Source organism: Canis lupus, chromosome 20 (assembly GCF_003254725.2).
Source record: "Canis lupus dingo isolate Sandy chromosome 20, ASM325472v2, whole genome shotgun sequence".
NCBI classification, from domain to species: domain Eukaryota; kingdom Metazoa; phylum Chordata; class Mammalia; order Carnivora; family Canidae; genus Canis; species Canis lupus.
The window spans coordinates 8,490,261-8,513,454 of NC_064262.1; the positions used below are offsets into that span (position 1 = coordinate 8,490,261).

General features: G+C 40.4%; 2 protein-coding genes across 14 annotated transcripts in view; one reads left to right on the forward strand and one right to left on the reverse strand.

Moving 5' to 3' along the window:
• Positions 1-2,787, reverse strand: part of FANCD2 (FA complementation group D2) — a 57,012-nt gene extending 54,225 nt beyond the window's left edge. For 4 of the 11 annotated variants that reach the window (XR_007404425.1, XM_049098577.1, XM_049098579.1 and 1 more), the window contains exons 1-2: positions 2,369-2,720; positions 870-967 (exon numbers count right to left, since the gene is read on the reverse strand). Coding sequence is in view for 10 of the 11 variants with exons in the window: in XM_049098577.1 (XP_048954534.1) it covers positions 870-933 (64 nt within the window). In the remaining variant the exon portion in view is untranslated. Of the gene's footprint in view, positions 1-869; positions 968-2,134; positions 2,276-2,368 lie in introns of those variants that run through there. The other 7 variants (XM_049098576.1, XM_025450024.3, XM_025450017.3 and 4 more) reach the window with 6 other exon arrangements.
• A 160-nt stretch (positions 2,788-2,947) lies between these two features.
• On the forward strand, positions 2,948-21,948 carry EMC3 (ER membrane protein complex subunit 3). Of its 3 annotated transcripts, none has more exons than XM_025450075.3 (8): positions 2,948-3,102; positions 11,416-11,473; positions 11,811-11,904; positions 13,536-13,640; positions 14,360-14,441; positions 14,699-14,778; positions 15,684-15,766; positions 20,737-21,948. In XM_025450075.3, exons 1-8 carry the CDS (start codon positions 2,948-2,950, stop codon positions 20,863-20,865), a joined length of 786 nt encoding a protein of 261 aa, XP_025305860.1. In that variant the 3' UTR covers positions 20,866-21,948. The 3 variants fall into 3 exon arrangements, with proteins under 3 accessions (XP_025305860.1, XP_048954555.1, XP_048954556.1); XM_049098598.1 differs by having other exon boundaries at positions 20,741-21,948; XM_049098599.1 differs by lacking the exon at positions 20,737-21,948 and adding an exon at positions 16,861-16,968.
• The last annotated feature ends 1,246 nt before the right edge of the window (positions 21,949-23,194 follow it).

Here is a 23,194-nt window from a genome sequence, read left to right on the forward strand (position 1 = left end):
TCTCCAGGTAATAATCTTGATGCACATCAAAATGTGAGAACCAATGATCTTGACGTAGGAAAAAAAAGAATCAGACAGGTTTTCCTGCATCATGCCTTTGAGCACACATCCCAGATTGGTTTTATCCCAAGGCTTTCAATGCCAGAGAATAAAACATAATAAACAAAAACAAACAGGTACTTGAAATTAAGTAGGATTATTTCCTTTTCTCCCTTAATGATATAACACATTAGAACTCCCTTAACAGAGTAGATGAGTATAATAAATGAAAAAAGACTATCAATCTGTTTTCATCAGAACTCTTAGTGCCTCTGTCAACTACATTCTCATATGGAGCATCTACACTGTTTCTTCACCCTTGGTGTGCTTGCTTTGATATAATGCCTTTCACTATCATACCTTTATCTGTACTATAATTTTAAGATTTTATTTTTAAAAAATCTCTACACCCAACGTAGGGTTCAAACTCACAACCCTGAGATCAAGAGTCACATGCTCCATTGACTGAGCCAGCCAGGCAACCCCATACTATTAATTATTTTTAAGGGAAAAAAGGAGACCATATGTTTGTTTGTTTTTTTTAAAGGATAGAGACTATGTTGTACCTTCTGTCTCAGCACCTACATGATATAAGTGGGTAAGCTTTATAATACTAATTCCTCTTATGGACATGGAGACTGAAGCTCTGAGACTGTGAGCATGCCCAAAGTCATACATAGAATGAGAAGCAGAAACTCAACCCCAAATCTCCTGATACTAGATTCTGTGTGCTCTACCATTAAGCCTTGATGACTCCCAGCACTTGAAAGAAGGTACTTTATCTATCTGTGTGTTACCAGAAATAAAACAACAAACGACTAGATACTTACTGGAGGCATCTTCTGTCAGACTCTCTTTATCCTCTGACTTTGACAACCTTCTCTTGGAAACCATTTTGACCAGAAGCCTTCTGCAATTAAATCACTTTCTAGAGCAAAATCAGAGAATAGAAGTTACCCCCTAGAAGCTAGATAAATCCTGAAAAATTAAAGCTATCACTCAAAGAAAACTACTCTATTCAACACCAAAGTGGTTCTAGTTTTTACACTAACGCTATCTTATCTAACTCCACATGCTGAGAGAATTTCAACTCCTGTATCTGGTCAATACTTCCTTTCAGAACTTGTGTACCTAGTTGCCTCTTTAGCCAGGCCATTTTACTCTCGCTGAAGGATAAAACCCAGTTCTCTTTCTGACACTCCAGATCCTTCATCATCTAGCTCCAACCTACCTCTACTTTAACTCATTAATCCAGTATTATATGTTGGAGACTGCACTAGGTGCTGGAGTTACAACTGTGAACCAGACATGATCCCTGCCCTCAGGGAGTTTACAGTAGAGTAGCAAAGAGTCTTGCTGTAGTTATTTAACCACAGTTATATAAGTGCTCTCCTATAAGAGAGAAGCACAGGGTGCCATGAGGGCTTATAAGGAAATTTAGCCTAGTTGGGGGGTAGGAAGGAAAGCAGATGAGAGATGAGAGATGAAGGAAAGCAGGGACAATTTCCCAGGGATAATCTCTTTGAGAAAATGATTTCAAAGCAAGGACTTGGAAGGCTGAAACAGAAGTTAGCCTGTAGAAGATGTAGGAGAAGAGTAGTCCCAGCAGAGAAAAACTCAACACTGAGCCAGTAAGGAGCCTGTAGAGTTAGAAACTGCAGAGGTAGGGGATGGCGGGAACCACAATAAGGGCCACCTAGTCGCTCTGGTACACCGGAACATTCCTGGTCTCAGGGCTTTTGCATAAGGTTGATTTCACCTGAAATGCTCTTATCTGCCTGGAAACTACTCCACATCCTTAAAGACACAGTCAAATGTCATCTTCCTTGAAAAACGTCCCTCCTATCCCCAAGGGCGTTTGCCACTCCAGCCCCCGGTTCCATACACTGTACCTAGGACCCCCTACCCCGTCACACCAGAGGTGAGGCTCCCAGAGAACAGGAACCCCGTTTAGTCTCCTACCTCAGTATCCCCAGTGCCCAGCGTAACATTTCTGAGAATGTTCCCTAAATGAGAATGGCTGGCAGGCAGGTAAATACTAATAACAAGAACGGTTTTTGAGTACTTTACAGTTAATATTTCACGTATCACTCACAAGCCTTCTTGAGGTAGGTATCCTTATTCAGTGGGAGAGCTGGGTTTCAGGCAGTCTGACTCCAGCTGTACTTACTCTTGATCGTAATGATGGCTTCCAACAGTAGTTAACATTTACCGTGTGCCGCGCACCACGCTAAGTGTTTTCTTCGCCCACTGCCTCGTTAAATACTCACAACCATGATCAGCCATTTTACAGACTAAAATTAATGTGAGTCAGGGCCGCAGGACTTACGTGCACAAGCCCACGGCACGGCTCCTTTCCACAGAAGCCTGAAAGACTGGTGGGTGGGATCGACTGTCTCGACCAGGTCGTTCAGGAAGAAGCTGGGAGTAAAAGCCCTTCTCTTCCCGTAATTTTAACGACGCAGGAAGGTACCCGGGGGGATTATCCCACGACAGGGCAGGTGAGGAGGCCGGGTGCGGGGCGCGGAGCCCCGGAGAGAAAGGCCGAGCTCGGCCGGAGCCCACCCACCAGGCCACAGTACCTCGGGGCCTCGAGAGACGACGGCCGCCGCCCCACTCACCCGCCGGGAAGCCGTCGCGGCCCCTCCTTTTCGACTTTCCCGCCCGGGGAGACGCCGCGCTGACGCCAGAGAGGCGCGCCTGCCCGTGACGCCAGACTTCCGCGCCGGAAGTGGGCGGCCCGGCGGCCCGGCTGGGGGCAGTGCGCTAGGGCAGAAGCTGGAGTCGGTCCCGGGCCAGCAGGGCCGGGAGGTGTGGGAAGGCCCGTAAGCGAAATCGAAGAGGGGCCTTCGCGCCCCGTGGGAGGAGAAGCCCGGCTACACCGGGTGGGAGCCGGCTGTCTGTGAAGATGGCGGGGCCGGAGCTGCTGCTCGACTCCAACATCCGCCTTTGGGTGGTCCTACCCATCGTTATCATCACCTTCTTTGTGGGCATGATCCGCCACTACGTGTCCATCCTGCTGCAGAGCGACAAGAAGCTCACTCAGGAACAAGTCTCCGACAGGTCAGCGCCTTCCTCCCCGGCGGCCTCACTCACCCGTGACCTTGGGCAACAAAGTACAGGGGGGTTGTCGGTTTGTCCGGGTTCACATTGCGCGCCCCCCGCCCGCGGCTGGGTGACCGTTCCTGCGTTACCTGTGTTTCACGTTAGTCATTTGTAAGATGAGGGTAACAGGAGATGCCTCCTAGAGCAGGCGTGGGGATTAAATTTTAAATGAAGCCTACAGAGCCTTTAGCACAGGGCTTGGGACGTATTAAGTGCTCAGAAAATTTGTTGCTATTAATTTTTAGGCCAGTCTCCAACCCTTTTATCTGTGAACTGTATATAAGGTGGGTGTGTTTACACTGCTCGTTGTACTGAACTACTGTGGTAGTCGGCTGAGATCCTAAGTAACCAAGTGCTGTGCAAATGTAAAATTGCCCTAAAGGTGTGAGGGACTGTAATTATCATTTCTCCTTCAGGAGTGGAGGCAAGCTATTCCTCATGTGCTTCATTACAGGATTTAGCTGTTGAGAGAGGTAATTTGAGATGATTTTAGGTATCCAGGTGTGTGCCCCCTTCATATTAAAATCTAAAAAAAACATTTTCCAGTCCATCGTTGTGATTATTTTCAGAGATCATCTCAGGTATAGGTCGCTATGTCTTTGATACGTTACTATCACTTAATCTCCCATTTTAAGAAAGAGCAAGCCTTAGGCTCAGAACTTTCCACAGGAAACAGTATCTTGCTAAAATTATATTTTATTTTTGTTGTGTTTAAGTGTCTGTGGCAGCTGGTTTTCCATTGGCTGGCAACTCAAAGATTTACTTTAAAATTTCTATAAGTAGAAAAAGTTGATGTGTAAAGAATACTAAGTTTTTAATAGTATAAGTGCTAGTGAATAAAACAAAAATCATAACCATGATGGAATCATGGATTGTGAATGATGTTTGGGAAGCAGTGCTTTATCCTTTTCAGTTGTGCTTCCCAATTAAGTTGAGATAATAATAATAAACCAACATTTATTAAGCACTTAATCTATGCCAGCCACTAAACTAAGCTTTTACATTCATTAACTTACTTGTTTATTTACTTATTAAGTTGGTTTTTTTTTTTTTTTTTTGAGAGAGAGAGAGAGAGAGAAGCAGACTCCCCATTGAGCACGGAACCCATCACCAGCCTAGATCCTAGGACCCTGGGATCATGACCCCAGCTGAAGGCAGACACTTAACGGCCTGAGTCACCCAGGCACCCCTCATTAAAATTCAGAGCAACTCTTATGAGATAAATGGTGCTGTCTCATTTTATAGAAACTGAGGCTTAAGAGGTTCCATGGTCATACATGAAGACCTTCAGAACTTGAGGCCAGATTTTCTGGTTCCCAAGTCTGGAGTTCTTTGCATTACACCACAGCATCCACTTCCTGTGGCATCAGTTCCAGAACTGATGAGAACTAACCTCCTGGAGATAACTTGAAGTCAGTGCCCCTCAGAAGGATGCAATGTGAAGAGAGCTTAGAAATTTAGATTTATTTGTTGACATTAATAAATTGTTCTCATTTATCCTCAAAATCACACCAAGTTAGATAATCCTGAACCCATTTTTACCATTGAAGAAAAGAAAGCCAGAAGAGTAGCCTACCCAAAATAACCAAAATAGTAAAATATTGTGCGTATACTTGAACTCAGATCAGTCTCACTCTTTAAAAAAAAAAAAAAAAAGCTTTCGTTTATTTATTCATGAGAGACACACAGAGAGAGAGGCAGAGACATAGGCAGAGGGATAAGCAGGCTCCCCACAGGGAGCCTAACACGGGACTCGATCCAGGTCTCCAGGATCATGCCTTGGGCGGAAGGCAGGCGCTAAACCGCTGGGCCATCCGGGCTGCCCCAGTCTCATTCCTTAAGTTAAAATTCTCTTGACCACAATTCCTGCTGTCATAGATTCTCTGCCACAGTTTTCTGCCCTTGGTTCACTATGTGATTTCAGAGTGCTGTTTCTGAATGATATCACACCCACAGCTCCTTTTCCTAATCCACGATGAAATTCACAGTTCATGGGCATCCTGGGTGGCTCAGCGGTTTCGTGCCACCTTCAGCCCAGGGCGTGATCTTGGAGACCTGGGATCGAGTCCTATGTCAGGCTCCTTGTATGGAGCCTGCTTCTCCCTCTGCCTCTCTTTCTTTCTCTCTCTCTCTCTCTCTCTCTCTGTGCCTCTCATGAATAAATAAATAAAATCTTTTTTTTAAAAAGTTGTTTTTTTTTTTTTTTTTTAAAGAAATTCACAGTTCATGCACTCTATAGATAAAAATATTTTTAAAAAACCAACGTGGGGCAGCCCTGGTGGCTCAGCAGTTTAGTACCACCTTCAGCCCAGGGCAAGATCCTGGAGACCCGGGATCGAGTCCCATGTCGGGCTCCCTGCATGGAGCCTGCTTCACTCTCTGCCTGTGTCTCTGCCTCTCTCTCTCTCTCTCTCTCTCATGAATAAATAAATAAAATCTTAAAATAAAAAAAAAAAACCAGCATGATGTTTGCAACAACATGGATGGGCCTAGAAGCTACTACATGTTAAACAAAATAATTGTCAGAGAAAGACAATTACCATATCATTTCACTTATATGTGGAATCTAAAAAACAAAAGCAGAAACAGACTCATAAATACAGAGAACAAACTAAACTGTTGATTGCCAGAAGGGAGGGACATAGGGGGATGGGTAAATGGATGAAGGAGTTGGGGGTACAGGCTTCCAGTTATGAAATGAATCATGTGAATGAAAAGTACAGCATAGGCAGTGATATTATAATAGCATATGGTGGCATATGGTAGCTACACATATGAGCATACCATAATGTATAAAGTTGTCAAATCACTATTTTGTACACCTGAAACTAGTGTGGCCTTGTGTGTCAACTATACTTCGCTTAAAAACAACTTAAAGCCCAACTAGTTGTAACCATAAGGAGAAATAAGAATAATTTCTATTTTGTGAATACTTATTCACAATGGTCCTAGAAAGTGTAATGCAGAGGTCAGAGCAATCACCTCAATATAAAATCACCTTAATTGGGACAGGTTCAACTGTAGGCTGATACAGTGTTAGCTACTTAGATATTACAGAAGGCACTGTTGTTTTGGATGTGATTTTACTAAATGAGGAGCTACTCTTGATAAAGTTCTAAACAAAACAAAGTGCAATTTTCCCTGTATATACTTGGTGGTTGCATACCTGGAGATTGAATATATATATAAATCACTTCTTCCTTCCCTGTGGAAAAAAAGATGGAATTAGGTTTGAGGGTCAGATAATTAAAAGCAATTCAGTGAGATATTCAGAAGTAGCATGAGACATGAGATGATTCTCTGAATTTGTACAACTGTCTCCAGTACTGAGGAATACTTTGTATCCCTTGCCTCTGACAAATGACGGTTACCTGTTTTTTTTTCTCTTTTCTCTATCCCATCATTTTGACAATCAAAAATGTTCCAGAGATTTCCAGAAGTCCCCCTAGAGGGCAGTACCACCTCCATCAAGAACCACTGCCTTAGGGGCGCCTGGGCGGCTCAATGGTTGAGAGTCTGCCTTCAGCTCAGGTCCAGATCCTGGGTCCTGGGATTGAGTCCCACGTTGGGCTCCCCATGGGGAGCCTACCTATGTCTCTGCCTCTTTCTCTGTCTCGCATGAATAAATAAATCAATCTTTTAAAAAGAGAGAGAATCGGGCAGCCCTGGTGGCTTAGCGGTTTAGTGCCGCCTTCAGCCCGGGGTGTGATCCTGGAGATCTGGGATCGAGACCCGCGTCGGGCTCCCTGCGTGGAGCCTGCTTCTCCCTCTGCCTGTGTCTCTGTCTCTCTCTCTCTTTCTCTGTGTCTCTAATAAATAAATAAAATCTTAAAAAAGAGAGAGAGAGAGAGAGAGAACCAATGCCTTAGAGAAAGCTCAAATATCTCTAGTCATAATGGTCCCTTTATATGAGGTGTCTGGATCATGCCAGTTCTGACATGATGTGATGGTACTCCACCAAGTCATCCTGTGAACTTGGATAGAATGCTGAGCACATGATTCTGAACCTGCCAAAAACCAAGGCAAAACATGTTTTCTGTTTGTAAACATTTAATATAAGTTTCCATTAGCCTGAATGATCACAAAATGGAACATTTGGTTTCATAAATTATTAAACTTTTGGTGCCTCAAAACTTATTAAAATTTTTCTAAAATATATTAAACCAAAATTGAAAGATACATAAATAAAATATATTAGACCATAGTTGGGGATAGAATGTATGGAAAAAGTGGTGCTCAAGCTCAAAGAACATATTGACTTTTAGGAAAGGAAGCAAACTCAGGTCTTTAATATATGATTAACTCCTCCAGCTTGAAAAATATCAACTTAAAAACTGAAGATTTCGGGGTGCCTGAGTGGCTAAGTTGGTTAAGCATCTCAGGGTCGGGAGTTCAAGCCCCATGTTGGGCGTAGAACCTACTTAAAAACAAAGCAGAAAACTAAAGCTTTAAGAAAATGTCTTTAAACTGCAAATTATCAATACAAAAGAGAAGCTTTGTCTTTATAACCAGTATCAGGACTACTTTTCAGGAATAATAGAAATGAAAATGCAAAATAAAAATTTCTTGTAGCATTTGCAGACCTCAGAGAAACTGAGTGTTTAGAATATACAGCTTGCCTTGATTTAGGATTGAAATGCCTCAAGGTCGTGATTCTCAACCCCAATTCTACAAAATTGCTCAACAGTGAAAGTTTAGGAGATGCAGCTGAATTTCTGTTGGTTATAGTGCCTAAAGAAGGCCTGAATTACCTACAGTGAACAAGTTTTTTTTAATGATCTACCATGTGCCCTGCTCTGTACCATATGCTATAGGGTACAAGATATGACAAGGCCAAGATCCTACTCTCAGGGAGTTTCATGCAAAGGAAAAAAAATAGATACCTTTAATCTAGTGCTTAGGGTATGCCACATGGAGTGAAAATCATTTTAAATGAGATGATATATATGAAGAAGTTAGCTTAAAATCCTCAGTATTTCCCTTTTGCTCCTTTTTGTTTGTTTGTTTTTTAAAGTACTCTCCACACCTAACATGGGGCTCAAACCTACAACCCTGAGGTCAAGTCACACATTCCACCAATAGAGCCAGTCAGGCACCCACTCTTTTTTTTTAATTGTGGTTAAATATATACAATATAGAGTTTACTATTTTAACTATTTTTAAGTGTATAATTCAATGGTATTAAGTACATTCTCACTGTTGTGCAATCATGCCTGTCATCCCAAACAAATTCTGAACATATTAAGTATTAACTCCTCATCTCTTCTCGACCCAATTCCTGCAACCAGTATCCTACTTTCTCTGTTTCTATGAATTTGACTACCCTAGGTACTTTTTGTGAGTGGAAGCATACAATATTTGTCCCTCTGTGCCTGTCTTATTTTACTTGGCATAATGTTTTCAGGGTTCATCCATGTTGTAGCATGTGTCATAATTTCAATACATTTTACAGCTAAATGAAATGTCACAGTGTGACAATTTGATACCTGTGTGGTGTGTGTGTGTGTGTGTATATACACACACATATACACTTTCTGAATTGATTACCACAATCCAGTTAATTAACATACATATCACCTCACATAGTTAACTTTTTTTAATTGATGTTAAAGAATGCTTAAGGTGTACTCTTTTAATAAGTTTCAAGTTCATTACACAGTTTTATTAACTAGAGTCACTAGTATGTTAATACTGTATGTTAAATCCCCAGAGCTTACTTATCTTACAACTTTTGGCCAGCATCTCCCCATCTCCCTCATCCCGCAGTAACCACCATTTTTACTTTCTGTTTCTATGAGTTTGACTGTTTTTTTTGTTTGTTTGGTTTTTTTGTTTGTTTGTTTTCTTTTTTTTAGATTCCATATATAAATGAGATCACACAGTGTTTGTCTTTCTCTGGCTAATTTCACTTAGCGTAATGCCTTCAGGTTTCAACTTGTTGCAGATGGCAGGATCTCCCTTCTTCTGGCTGAGTAATATTCCATTGTTTATGTATGCATATAAAATATCACACTGTGTGTTTAAATATGATTACAGTGGTAAGTTTTATGTTAGTTTTTTTGTTTTGTTTTGTTTTGTTTTGTTTTGTTTTTAACCACAGTTTATTTTTTTTTTTTTTTTTTTTTTTTTTTTTTTTTTTTAACCACAGTTTAAAAAAATACACTGGGATGCGTGTGGCCTTAGTGTGGCTTTTGCACATCTCTCAAGTTTCATTTTCACCATGTTTTCTGTAGTTCTCTTTCTTCTAGCCATGTGGCCTTTTCTCAGGTCCTCAGAGACATAGCACTTATGCCTGCTGCAGGGCTTTTACCCATGCTGCTCCCTCTAGCACTTTGCCAAGGTAATCTCTTAAGATTCCAACTTAGCCATACATCCTCCTCAAAGCTTTTTCCCAGACCTTGACTCCCTAGATTGGTCACACCCTCATATTATACACTCCCATCATACCATCCATCTTTTCTTCCTAGGACATAACAGGTGAATTTCACATTTATTCCTATGGTTATTTGATCAGTGTCTTTCTCTCCCACTATAACTTTCATGAGATAGTTGCCTTTTTTTTTCTTTTTTTTTTTAAGATTTATTTATTTGAGAGAGATCAGGGAGGGTGGCAGAGGGAGGAAAGAGAATCCTCAAGCAAACTCCCTGCCAAGTGTGGATCCTGATAGGGGACCTAATCCCAGGACCCTGAGATCATAACCTAAGCCAAAATCAAGAATCATCTGCTTAACCGACTGAGCCACCCAGGCACCCTGAGATATTTACTTTTTGATCACTGTTGTTTGTGTCACCAAACATAGTAGATGGCATTCAGAAGCTCAAAAAGTATTTGTCCAATGAGGATAAATCTGTTTTTGTACAGAATATGAAAGGACACATGGGGAATTTAAATGACTCACCCAAGATAACATAGCTAATAAGTGGCAGAGCCAGGATTTGAACCCATCTGTCCAACTCCATTACTCTAACCCATTATTCTAGACCCAGTGCTGCCTAAACTATCAGTGATGAAGGATCAATTTTTTGTTATTTTTTTAATTTCTGAGCTATCTTAGATTGATGCTTTTGTAAAATATTTTAGTACATATTTGTGGAAGTAACCAAATTATTATAAAAGTTTCTAAATGTCTGCACTTAACCTCATCACTGACCAGCACTGGTACATAGGCCACACTTGGAGTAGCTTTAGACTAGATCCCAGGGACAGAACGTATTACATATCCTAGAGCCCTGTGTATAGAACTGTCAGCTGTACAGTACAATGAGGTCAAGAGGGAGAAGACCAGAGAGAATTCCAGGAGGGCACCATGCAGAATTTCATGGAGAAGGTGGGACTTGAAGGAGGTGTTAGGTGATGATGGGATAGAACTCGTGAATGAGAGAGACACTAGAGCATTCCCAGCACATGGAGAAGCTAGAATATGTGTCAAGTGGCCAGGGGACCCTGGGGGGACTGCCTGATTAGAACAGGTGGTTTATATTGAGGCGTAGAGAGGAAACCAAGCACAATTTTCATGTTCATTTCTGTCTGTATTTTGTTTCACTTTTCTTTTTTTTTTTTTTTTGTTTCACTTTTCAAGAAGAATTTCCATTAACTTAAGGAGGTACCCCCGCCCCAATAAAACAACTTTTGAAAACCTAGCAAACATTAGTATTTGGATCTCTGTTCTGTTTAGCATATGTATCTTAGTACCACTCACTTGTATCGCATTCTCTTATCTTTAATGATCAATTATAGTCATATATCACCAAATACTTTATTAATTCAGTACATTTTTATTGAGACTATACTGGCGGTCTCAATCCTGCTGGAATTTCTATTGTCTGTTAGGGAGCAACCCTGTCAAATCCTATACTCATTTCTCTGTGGGGTTTTAAAAGTTCTTTCTTTTATATTTACCCTTCCTCCATCCTCCTGCCCCCAGATCTTCTGAGGAGCATCCAACTAGAACTCTTTTCACTTAGAGAAAGTTCCTTCTTAGCTTCCTATAAAGTAAGAAAAGCAGAGTGTGACATTCTAAATGTTCCTTCCTCAGAAATCTTTTGTTCATAAACACAGTGACTTCTGAAAAATGCTTTATTGAAGACCTGATTGTTGGGTTAAGCATGCTATATTGGTTTTAAAGACACTTGTATTTTGAAAAGTGTCCCCACAGGTTTGTTGCCAAATAGGCCCTCTCTTGTGTTTAAATAGGTCTTCTACTCTTATTCTCTCATTTTCTTCTAGTGTTTCACTTTTAAAAATCTCATTGTTTTGGTTGTATTTTTCAGTCAAGTCCTAATTCGAAGCAGAGTCCTCAGGGAAAATGGAAAATACATTCCCAAACAGGTACTCATTTATCTTTTATTAAAAGCTCCACGATTCACTGTTGAGGGCAGTAGATATCTGAATGTTTAATAAGGGAACTCTTTGGGGAAAGCTGAAGTCTGGCAAATCTGTAATTAAGCTGTGGCCTAGTGGTATCTGCTGTCATTGTGACCTCGCCCTTCTTAGGAAATTGTTTTTAAATGTGACTCAGCTAAAGTGTCAGGTTGACTGCCAAGTAGGCAGCCAGCTCTGAATGTAACAGACTATTCCAAGGGCCTTCTGACTAAACCCCTGAGAAATAATTTGACAATTTGCTATGTCACAGTTTTAAGACTTAAAAAGCTCTCTTTTCTACTAGTCTTTCTTGACACGAAAATATTACTTCAACAACCCAGAGGATGGATTTTTCAAAAAAACTAAAAGGAAGGTAGTGCCTCCTTCTCCTATGACTGGTATGTTTATTCCCCTTTGTCATCTTTAAGGAAGATTCTTAACATGAGTTGGGGGGAGGGCAGGGAGAATACTGATTTATTTAAATATTAAATTGTATGATACAGTAATCTTAAAAGATCTTAGATATCATCTATTACAGGGATCTACACAAGTGGAGCTGTCTTTTTCAAATAAATCATCTGGGAAACCCAATATCTAAAGTAGATTTTTAAAAAAGAGGCCTCGGGGCTGGGTGGTGAGAAAGCTAGAGCCATCGTCCCTGTGTCTCTTCCGTTTGCTGTTCCTTAGAACCCAGGGCTCTGTGGAGCACAGTTTGAGAAGCATCCCAGTCCCAGCTCCCGCCCAGTGCCTGGATCCCATTGCTGACACATGGCCACCCTGCTTTTGCCTGAAAGTGAAAGAGCTCTTAACCTCTTCCCCAGCCCAGCCATTTCTTTGTGAAACATGATTGCTTGGCCCACTCTATGGTTTTTGCTCTAACAGATTTCTTACTTCCACCGACCCCAGTCATGTGAAAAAAATACAGCACTTTTAAAGTAAAACAAAATAATTTATTATTCTGTATTAGCTGTCCTCTCATTTTAATACCCATTTCTCTAGGTAAGAAACTCAGACAGAAGGTACTGCAATTGATTTTTTAAAGTTTTTTAGAAAACCCACAAGAAACAAAAGACCGATATGTGTATGAAAAGATATTTGACTTCACTAAAATCCATGGAATCCAAATTAAAACAAAATGCTTTTTTTCTCTTTTTTTTAAAAGACTTATTTGAAAGAGAGAGCTGTGTGCACATGTGGGGGGTGCAGCAGGAGCAGAGGAAGACAGAATCTCAAGCAGACTCTTTGTGGGGTGCAGAGATCAATGAGGGGCTCCAACACATGACTTGAGCCAAAATCTAGAGTTGGATGTTTAAACAACTGAGCCATACAGGCACCCCCAAAATGTCCTTTTTAGAACATTAAACTGGCAAAGATTGAACGCTTCACAAAGCTGCTGCTGTCAAAGTTATGGGAAGTTAGGCCCTCTTGTTATTGTTGAAAGACAATCTAATGGTACTTGTCAATTTTAAACGTCCAAACCCCTTGACCCAAAAATTCTTCTAAGAGTTTCTCTTACAGAAGCACTTACATAAACATGCAGGTTTCTGTACTAGGTAGTTGTAGGCAACAGTGTTTATTGGCAAAAAAAAAAAAAAAAATTTTAGAAGCAATCTATAGGTCCATCCAAAAGTAGTGTGACCACACAATAGACTCCTATGCACACACTGAAAACAGAGATATTATACAATGTGAAAATACCATTTATAATATATTTACATTTTTTAAATTAAGAATCAAATTAGTAAGCATAATATCACTTTATTATGTATATAGAGAGGGAAACGTGTATATACTTATACATGCATATTTATACACATACGTATAAAGATGGAAGGATATGCAACAAATAGTTAAAAGTGTTTAGAGAGTGGGCTCAGAAACTGTCTACATCCTGTTTCCATGTCATTTGAATTTTTTACAGTGAACTTGTATTACTTTAATTATCATATAAATTAAAAATGTACAGAAAATCAGGAAGAAGTTCCTGCCAACAGTAGCAAAATGTAGTGATTTCTTGTTTTTGTCATAGATCCCACTATGCTCACAGACATGATGAAAGGCAATGTGACAAATGTTCTCCCTATGATTCTTATTGGTGGCTGGATCAACATGACATTCTCCGGCTTTGTCACAAGTAAGTTAACAGACTCAGAAGACTTCAGGTTTACTTACCTGTAATCCTTTGCCATGTCCCTGTTCAGAGAAATCCAAGTGCTGCTGAGATACTAATATAATGGGTCCCCTATTTTCTATTGGAAAGTAATCCCATTCTTTTAAAAAAAATTAATATGCCATATTTTATGGCTCTTATCCCGAATTCATCATTAGTTCATGTTGTGGATGCCTTTTTTTTTTTACCAATAGGAACTTAAATGAATGGCTTGCTCATTTGTATCCAAAACTAACTCTAATTAAGTAGGATGAAGGGAAGCATGTTTCTATGTTGACTTCATTTTCTAAGGACTGTCTATTTATTTATATATATATATAATATAATATATTTTTTTATAATTTGTTTTGAATCAATTTTGTTTCTTAGTAACGTAGTTCTCTATATGTTATATATTCCACTTTGGGTTTAACAGATTACTGCAATTTTTTTTTTCTGATTTTAGGTCATAACTCGGAGTCCCTGCTTCTTAAGCAATAGAGAAGCTGGTGTTCAAGAACTATAACAGAGTGACATTTGACTGTTATTTTTTTCAGAAATAGACACAAATTTCCTGGTAGAAATCATTTCCAAACTGTGTATGGTACAGTTTCTACCTCCTCAGGGAAAAACTACACGCATTCACACTTAAACTATTCTAAAAACAGCAAGGCGACATTGTGAACTTTCTCTCTTTTCTGCAGCCAAGGTCCCATTTCCACTGACTCTCCGTTTTAAGCCTATGCTACAGCAGGGAATTGAACTACTCACATTAGATGCATCCTGGTAAGAATTTACTTTCCTTTATTAAAAAAGAAAATCTAAAACTGGTGTCTCAAAGAACAGGATTCTAATTTGCATACTTCACTGGTATAGGATATTGGTTTTTCTCATTGAAACTCCACTCAAAATGCCATGGGTGGATTATGACAACTTTTAGCCTATCCCAGGTGATTCCTTTACATACTCTTTGGGTGATAGAAAAGTGTGAACTACATTTATTCTAAATAACTGCCTCTGTTCATCCACTTGTGCTTTCCTAGGGTGAGCTCTGCATCCTGGTACTTCCTCAATGTCTTTGGGCTTCGGAGCATTTACTCTCTGATTTTGGGCCAAGATAATGGTAAGAAGCACAGGTTTAATAAGCAAAATACTCTAACAGACAAATCATCCACACCAGAGCCAAAAAACTCATGTAGAATGTTCTGTTTGCTAGTGTAGTCAAATACAATGCTTCACCCCTTAAGCTTCTTAAGTTTCTAAGATATTCTGCAAGGGTGTTAAAAATTCCAGGGTCAGGGGGCCTGACTGGTTCAGTCGGTGGAACATGTGACTCTTGATGGCAGGGCTGTTAAGTTCTATTCCCCATGCTGGGTATAGCAATTACTTAAAATCTTTAAAAAAGAAAAAAAAAATTCCAGGATCAACCGAAGATTTAAATTCTCCCTGGCAATAACAGGGACAATATTTAGTTCCCTGAAGCCTCTTATGAGGAATCCAGTACCAGTAACGTAAGCCTGTAAATTGAAGCTGAAACAAGGCCTGGTTTGACCAGTTAGTTCATTGACTAGAGTTCTTGCCAGTATCAATCCTGGCTCTCTCATTTAATGGCTGGGACCTCGGGCAAGTGACTTAACCACTCTAATCCTCTGCCTATTTGTAAAATAGAGACCTTACTAATTAACTTCAGAGTTTGTTGTTAGCAGTAAATGAGGTAGAATGTGTAAAGCACTTCATAAAGTACCTGGCATAAAGTAGTTGCTCAACAACTGGTAGCTATACTTACTGTTTCAATTTGAAATAAAGTTTAGCATTTCTTTGAGCTCTCTTCTGCTATTATCGTGCCTGTTTTTCAGGAGAGGTAAAATGACTTTTCCTAGGTCACATAGCCAGTCACTGAATCTGTCATGTGGTTCTCTAATCCACTACTGAGCCTCTGTGCGTGTTGTGTAAGGACTCTTCTTCCCTGAGGGTGCTGGGTGCCTGCTGAGCCCTGGCACTCACGTAGGTGTGTTACTTACATTGTAGCCGCTGACCAGTCACGGATGATGCAGGAACAGATGACTGGAGCAGCCATGGCCATGCCTGCGGACACCAACAAAGCTTTCAAGGTACACTCACACCTCTTTCTAGCTTCACTGAAGCTCCAAAAGGCATTAGCAGACAGTTACTTAAAAGATGGGTTCCCAGAAGTGAGCGTAGCATGTATGGTTCCATCTTTTAAATTTAAATTTAGCAAAAACTTATTTTTGTTTACATGTTTCTTATTTCTGAGCCAGAGTCAGCTGTTCTGTCTCCAACAAGTTGGAGACTCTTAGTACTTTTATTAGTTTTTAAATGCTCACTCAGATTTAATCCAGCCTGTAAATGAAGCTATAAAAGCATTCCATTCAGAGACACCAGGTAAATATTTAGAATATTATTAACTATTTTGGATCCTGTGAACATTAGATATAAATTTAATTAAAAAAAATTAATACTTACAGCCTTTTCATGAAATGATTCTGCAATATCTGAAGTCCAGTATAATTTTTGTACAGCAAAATCTCACTAATTTTTCATGATAAAAACTAGAAATAGAAAGGAATTTGCTCATCTTGATGAAAGGCATCTATGAAAAACCCATAGCTAACCTCATACTCAGTGGTGAAACACTAACAGCTTTTCCCCTAAGATTAGGAAGAAGACAGGAATGTCCACTGTTGCTACTTTTATTCAACGTTGTGCTGGACAATCTAGCCAGGGCCTATAGACAAAAAGAAATAAAAGGCATCTACATTAGAGAGGAAGAAGGAAACACTCTCTTTGCAGATGCCATGGTCTTGCATATAGAATATTGTAAGCAACTCACAAGAAAAACTGTTAGAGCTAACAAGTCCAGCAAAGTTTTAGAAGATGTAGCTAAAGATGCAAAAATCAGTTGCATTTCTACACATTGTTAATAAAGAATCTGAAAATGAAATTAAGAAAAATTCCATTTACAGTAGTATCCAAAAAAAAAATACTTAGGAATAAATTTAACAAAATAAAGATAAGACTTGTACACTAAAATTACAAAGCATTGCTGAAAGAAATTAAAGTAATACCTGAATGAATGGAAAAACATCCATGTTCATGGATTAGAAGACTTAATATTGTCAAGATGGTAGTACTCCCAAAATTGATCTATAGACACAACACAAAATTCCACCTGCCTTTCTTGCAGAAATCAACAGGCTGATCCTGAAGTTCATATGGAAATGTAAGAAACTGAGAATAGCCCAATTAGAGTTTAATATGAATAAAGTTGGAAGACTCAGACTTTCTGATTTTATTTTGTTTGTTTGTTTTAGATTTTATTTATTTATTCATGAGAGACACAGGCAGGCTCCATGCAGGGAGCCCGATGCAGGACTTGATCCTGGGACTCCAGGATCATGCCCTGGTCTGAAGGTAGGCGCTGAACTGCTGAGCCACCCAGGGATCCCCTCTTTCTGATTTTATTTTATTTATTTATTTTTTTAATTTTTATTTATTCATGATAGGCACACAGTGAGAGAGAGAGGCAGAGACACAGGCAGAGGGAGAAGCAGGCTCCATGCACCGGGAGCCTGACGTGGGATTCGATCCAGGATCTCCAGGATCGCGCCCTGGGCCAAAGGCAGGCGCCTAACCGCTGTGCCACCCAGGGATCCCTCTTTCTGATTTTAAAACCTACTTCAGAGCTATAGTAATCAAGACTATGTGGGACTGGCATAAGGACAGACTTATAAACCAATGGAGTAGAATTGAGAGGTCAGAAATAAACCCATACATTTAAGATCAATTGGCTTTCGACAGAGATACCAAGACAGTTCAGTGGGGAAAGGATAGTCTGTTGACTGGGTACAGAGTTTCCAGGAGATGAAAATTTTTGCAAATACATAGTGGTGATGGTTGCACAACATTGTGAATGTAATTAATGCCATTGAATTGTATTCTTACAAAGGTTAGAAGTGGCAAGTTTTATGTTATATAAATATTTTTTACCACAATAAAAAAGAAAAAACTTGGGACAGCCTGGGGACTCTGGTTTAGCACTGCCTTCAGCCTGGGGTGTGATCCTGGAGACCCGGGATCGAGTCCCACATCGGACTCCCTGCATGGAGCCTGCTTCTCCCTCTGCCTGTGTCTCTGCCGCTCTCTCTATGTCTCTCATGAATAAATAAATAAAGTCTTTAAAAAAAAAAAAAACAGGGATCCCTGGGTGGCGCAGCGGTTTGGCGCCTGCCTTTGGCCCAGGGCGCGATCCTGGAGACCCGGGATCGAATCCCACATCGGGCTCCCGGTGCATGGAGCCTGCTTCTCCCTCTGCCTGTGTCTCTGCCTCTCTCTCTCTCTCTCTCTCTGTGACTATCATAAATAAATAAAAATTAAAAAAAAAAAAAACTTTAAATGGTATAAGCGCTAAGACTATAAAACCCTTAGAAGAGGGCAGCCTGGGTGGCTCAGCGGTTTAGCACTGCCTTCGGCCCAGGGCCTGATCCTGGAGACCCGGGATCAAGTCCCGCATCGGGTCCCTGCATGGGGCCTGCTTCTCCCTCTGCCTATGTCTCTGTCTCTCTCTCTCTCTCTCTCTCTGTGTCTCTCATAAATAAATAAATCTTAAAAAAAAAATAGTACAAGTGACAAAAGGAGAAAAGATAAATGGAACTTTGTCAAAGTGAAAACTTTTGTACTTTAAAGGACATCATCAAGAAATGAAAAGATAGTATCAGAAAATGTTTGCAAATCATATCACTAATAAAGGGTCGAGTGTTCAGAATAAGGAACTCTCAGAACTCAGCCCAGTTAAAAATGGGCAAAAGTTTTGAACAAACATTTCTCCAGAGAAGATATGTAAACACCCAATAAGCTCATGAAAGCATGCTCAACATTGTTAGCCACTGGAGAAATGCAAATCAAAGCCACAGTGAGATACTACTCCATACTCACTGGATGACTATAAAAAAAGATGGGCGCGGGATCCCTGGGTGGCGCAGCGGTTTGGCGCCTGCCTTTGGCCCAGGGCGTGATCCTGGAGACCTGGGATCGAATCCCATGTCGGGCTCCCGGTGCATGGAGCCCGCTTCTCCCTCTGCCTGTGTCTCTGCCTCTCTTTCTCTCTCTCTGTGACTATAAATAAATAAAAATTAAAAAAAAAAAAAAAAAAAAGATGGGCGCTAACAAGTGTTGACAAGGATGCGGAGAAATTGGAGCAGTCCTCCTTACCAATAACAGCGCAGCCACTTTGGAAAGCCGTTTTTATAGTCTACCCTCAAAAAGTTAAACTTAGTTACCATATGACCAGCAATTCCCCACTTAGGTAAATACCCAAGGGAATTGAAAACCTATGTCCATACATAAAACTTACACAAGAATGTTCAGAGCACAATTCCTTATACTCCAAGAGTAGAAACAATCCAAATATCCATCATCATAGGAACAGATCAATAAAGTGAAACATTTTGGAATATGGACAATGTATGGACAAAGTGTTCAGTGGAATATTTAGCACAAAGGAATGGTGTGCTGATACATACTACAACAGGGAGGAACCTTGAAAACATTGCAAGTGAAAGAAACCAGTAAGAAAAAGCCACATATTATATCCAGATAAGATGAATCCAAAGATACAGAAAGTAAAGTAGTAGTTGCCAGAGGTTGGGGGAAGTGTTTAATGGGGAGCATCTGCTATCTGATACAGAATTTCTTTTTGTGGTGTTGAACATGTTCTGGAATAAGGTAGTGGTGATGATTGCATTTCTTTATGAACGTATTAAAACCACTAAATTGCACATATTCCAAAGATGAAGTTTATGGCATGTGAACTACATTTAAAAAAAAGATCAATGGATAAAGAAGATACATTCACACACACATACATACGCACAAATACACAATGAGATATTACTCAGCCATCAAAAGATGAAATCTTGTCGTTTGCTAAATTGTGGATGGAGTTAGAATATATTATGCTAAACGAAGTCACTCAGAAAGACAAATACCATATGATTGCAGACATGTGAAATTTAAGAAACAAAACAGATGAACATACAGGGGAGGGGAAGAGGAGGGGGAAACAAATAATGAGAGACTCTTAACGATAGAGAACAGACTAAGGGTTGATGGACAGAGGTAAGGTGGGGATGGGCCAGATAGGTGATGGACATTAAGGAGGGCACTTGTGGGCGGGAACCCTGGGTGGCGCAGCGGTTGAGCGCCTGCCTTTGGCCCAGGGCGCGATCCTGGAGACCCGGGATCGAATCCCACGTCGGGCTCCCGGTGCATGGAGCCTGCTTCTCCCTCTGCCTGTGTCTCTGCATCTCTCTCTCTGTGTGTGTGACTATCATAAATAAATAAAAATTTAAAAAAAAAAAATGCTAAGAAAAAAAAAAAAAGGAGGGCACTAGTGATGAGCACTGGGTGTTGTATATAAGTGATGAATCATTGAATTCTATTCCCGAAACCAATATTGCACTCTATGTTAACTAACTAGAATTTAAATAAAAATTTTTAAAAGCCATCATCCATGAGCTAACATTTGTATTGCATATTACATTTCCTAAATCATTTTTTAAAACCTGCTAATTGGGCAGCCCCGGTGGTGCAGCGGTTTGGCGCCACCTGCAGCCCAGGGCGTGATCCTGGAGACCCTGGATCGAGTCCCACGTCAGGGTCTCTGCATGGAGCCTGCTTCTCCCTCTGCCTGTGTCTCTGCCTCTCTCTCTCTCTCTCTCTCTCTCTGTGTCTCTATGAATAAATAAATAAAATCTTTAAAAAAAAAAAAAACCTGCTAATTAAAAGCAGAAAGCATTAATAGACTATTTGAGAAATGTAATTAGTTACTATCTCTAGTGACCTTAGACAAATTATTTTACCTTTTTTAAGCCTTATTCTCTTTGCCTTTAAATTGAGCTTGGGGGTGCATGTGGCAGGTAGCAGCACCCACCTCATAGGATTAAATGAGTTTATACGTGTAAATAGTTTAATCCAGCCTCTGGCTAATACAGATGCTCTCACATCAGCCCCGCTTTTAGTAACAGCCCTCCTTTCCCTGTCCTGGTGTCCTCTTCTTTTGCAGACAGAGTGGGAAGCTTTGGAGCTGACGGATCACCAGTGGGCACTAGATGATGTCGAAGAGGAGCTCATGGCCAAAGATCTCCACTTTGAAGGCATGTTCAAAAAGGAATTACAGACCTCTATTTTTTGAAGACCAAGGAGGGATTTGCTGTGTCAGGAACTCAGAGTAGTGGTTAACTTTGTAACTTTGGTTTGAGCTGGAGCCTCTCAGAATAAAATGGAGGTGCATGAACTAGCAGGTATTCAGCAAGAATTGTTCTTATCTGAGCCAGGTTCCCCTGTATGTCTGAAACTAGAGGAGATTTGAGGAGTCTGTGCCGGATGACTTAACAAGAAACAGTTATTTTTAAAATGTTTTACGTTTTCCTTCTGGTGACTCTGGTAATGAAAGTCAAAGAAAGGGGGAATACTCAAGCTAGTAATAATATATAAAACTTAGCAAAAACTCAGTCTTTGGAAAAAGCATTGTCAATTATACCTAATTATTAAGTGCAGTCAGCCTGACATCTAATCTAACCACAGTGAACACCTGTTTTCTCCAGATCTAAACACCCCGTGTTTTACCTTTAATTTTTTGTTAGTATTTGTACAACTTTCTTTACACAAATAATACATTTTCATTACTGAAAATTTAGGAGCTATGGATGAGCAAAGTGAAACCTCTCTATGTTCATTTTGAGCCTACAGAGTGACATAAAGAGTAAATGGGTCAAAACTTGATTCAAAAAAGCTCTTTTCAGAGTGAATACGCAAGGCTAGGACAGACTTAGCCAGCCTTCTATCTCAACACTGTCCGGTGAAAATCGGCAATACTGAGACACTGCCGGATTCTCAAGTGCCTTTGGGATCATCAAAGATAGGTTACATAATCTGAGGTCTTGAGCTGGAGTTCAGAATGTATCAAATCCATTGACAGATCAACAGTGCTACACTGAATATGGCTACACAGTTAAAGGAAAGACCTCATTTCCCAGTTATTCTGGATCAGAGAGTTTGCATATCACTGTATGAAGGGAGAAAGGGCGATTGCTGGCAGACATGTAGTTAAGGTGGCCCAGGAATCATTCTGTCTGGATTAACTGTCCCAGGGAAGTGGCAGGGTGCCATTTCTGTACCAAGAGGTGAATGTAATTTGCATGTTGAATGCTGTAATCAAGAACAAACAACTCTTGACTCTACCAATTAAAACATCCTGTTTTCTCTGCCTGTAAAATATTGCCTCTGGGTCACTAACGAGCCTTCTACCACAGTTATGAGCATCTCATGGATCAGTGCTGAAGTCAAAGATGAAAAAGATGTGACCTTTGTCCTCACAGAACTCACTAGAGAGACACATAAGAAATTGGTGGTTCTGAACCCTTTTTTTGGTCAGAACCTCTGGGAATCCAGTGGAAGCTCAGACCCTCCCCTCCAGAGTAATGCATATGGGCCCAGATGCACAGAGTTCCCAGGTAACACGGGTGTTGGTAGATCCTTCAAAGCCTAGTCCTAGCGACCTACAGACCCACGCTAAGAAAGCCTGACCTTTAAAGATATTTTATTTTTTTTATTTTTTTTTAAAGATATTTTAAATAGCTGCTTAAACGAAATATTAAAGGGTTCACAGGGGAGCTTACCTTTGACCTAGGTCTCAAAAGAGTTCTACAGTGTGGAAGGGCATTCCAAGCAGACAGAATAGAACCAGCAAAGACCCGAAGATTAAAATGTCCACAATTTGCTAGACCCTAAGTAGGGAGTGGTACGATATATACTGAAAAGTATAGGTTGGACTGGAATGCAAGCAGTAGCTGATGATTGAGTGCTGTCACCCTCGTTCCCAGGAGGCATCTCAGAGCATTTCATTTTGCTTCCTCACCCACACAGTTTGTTTTTTTCCCTGTAGCAAAGTTGGGTGGATAAAACATGTGAGGTCTTTATGCCCCATTATATTGATGGTAAATGCACATGTCCTTGGCAGCAGCCAAAGGGAAAATCTGAGTTTGTTTTACCAGGCTCTTCCCAGAATCTACGCACAAGTTCAGCATACAGTGCTTATTGTATGTGTTACCTGGAGTTCAACTTGGGCCAGGCTACTGAATGAGCATCTTACTTTTTCACTCAAAATCATTTAAGACAATCTGAAATGTCCATTTACTGATCGTGGTGTGGAAAGTACCATGCAGGGACGCCTGGGTAGCTCAGCGGTTAAGCGTTTGCCTTCGGCTCAAGTCATGATCCCTGCAACTCGGAATCGAGTCCCACATCCGGCTCCCTGCATGGAGCCTGCTTCTCCCTCTGCCTATGTCTCTGCCTGTCTCTCTCTCTGTCTCTCATGAATAAATAGATAAAATCTAAAAAAAAAAAAAAGTACCATGCATGGAAGTCTAAATATTGACAGCCAGATATACAACATATCTGAAAAATAATGATGACTTAGATTTGTGAATAGTAGGTAAACGTGCACTTTGAGGAAAAGTCTG

Bases quoted from the DNA above. Each gene is read 5' to 3' on its own strand.
- EMC3 (XM_025450075.3), top strand. From the start codon at position 2,948: ATGGCGGGGCCGGAGCTGCTGCTCGACTCCAACATCCGCCTTTGGGTG. The intron at 13,641-14,359 runs GTAAGTTAACAG...TCTTTTCTGCAG, and splicing joins ATTCTCCGGCTTTGTCACAA to CCAAGGTCCCATTTCCACTG. The intron at 14,442-14,698 runs GTAAGAATTTAC...GTGCTTTCCTAG, and splicing joins CTCACATTAGATGCATCCTG to GGTGAGCTCTGCATCCTGGT.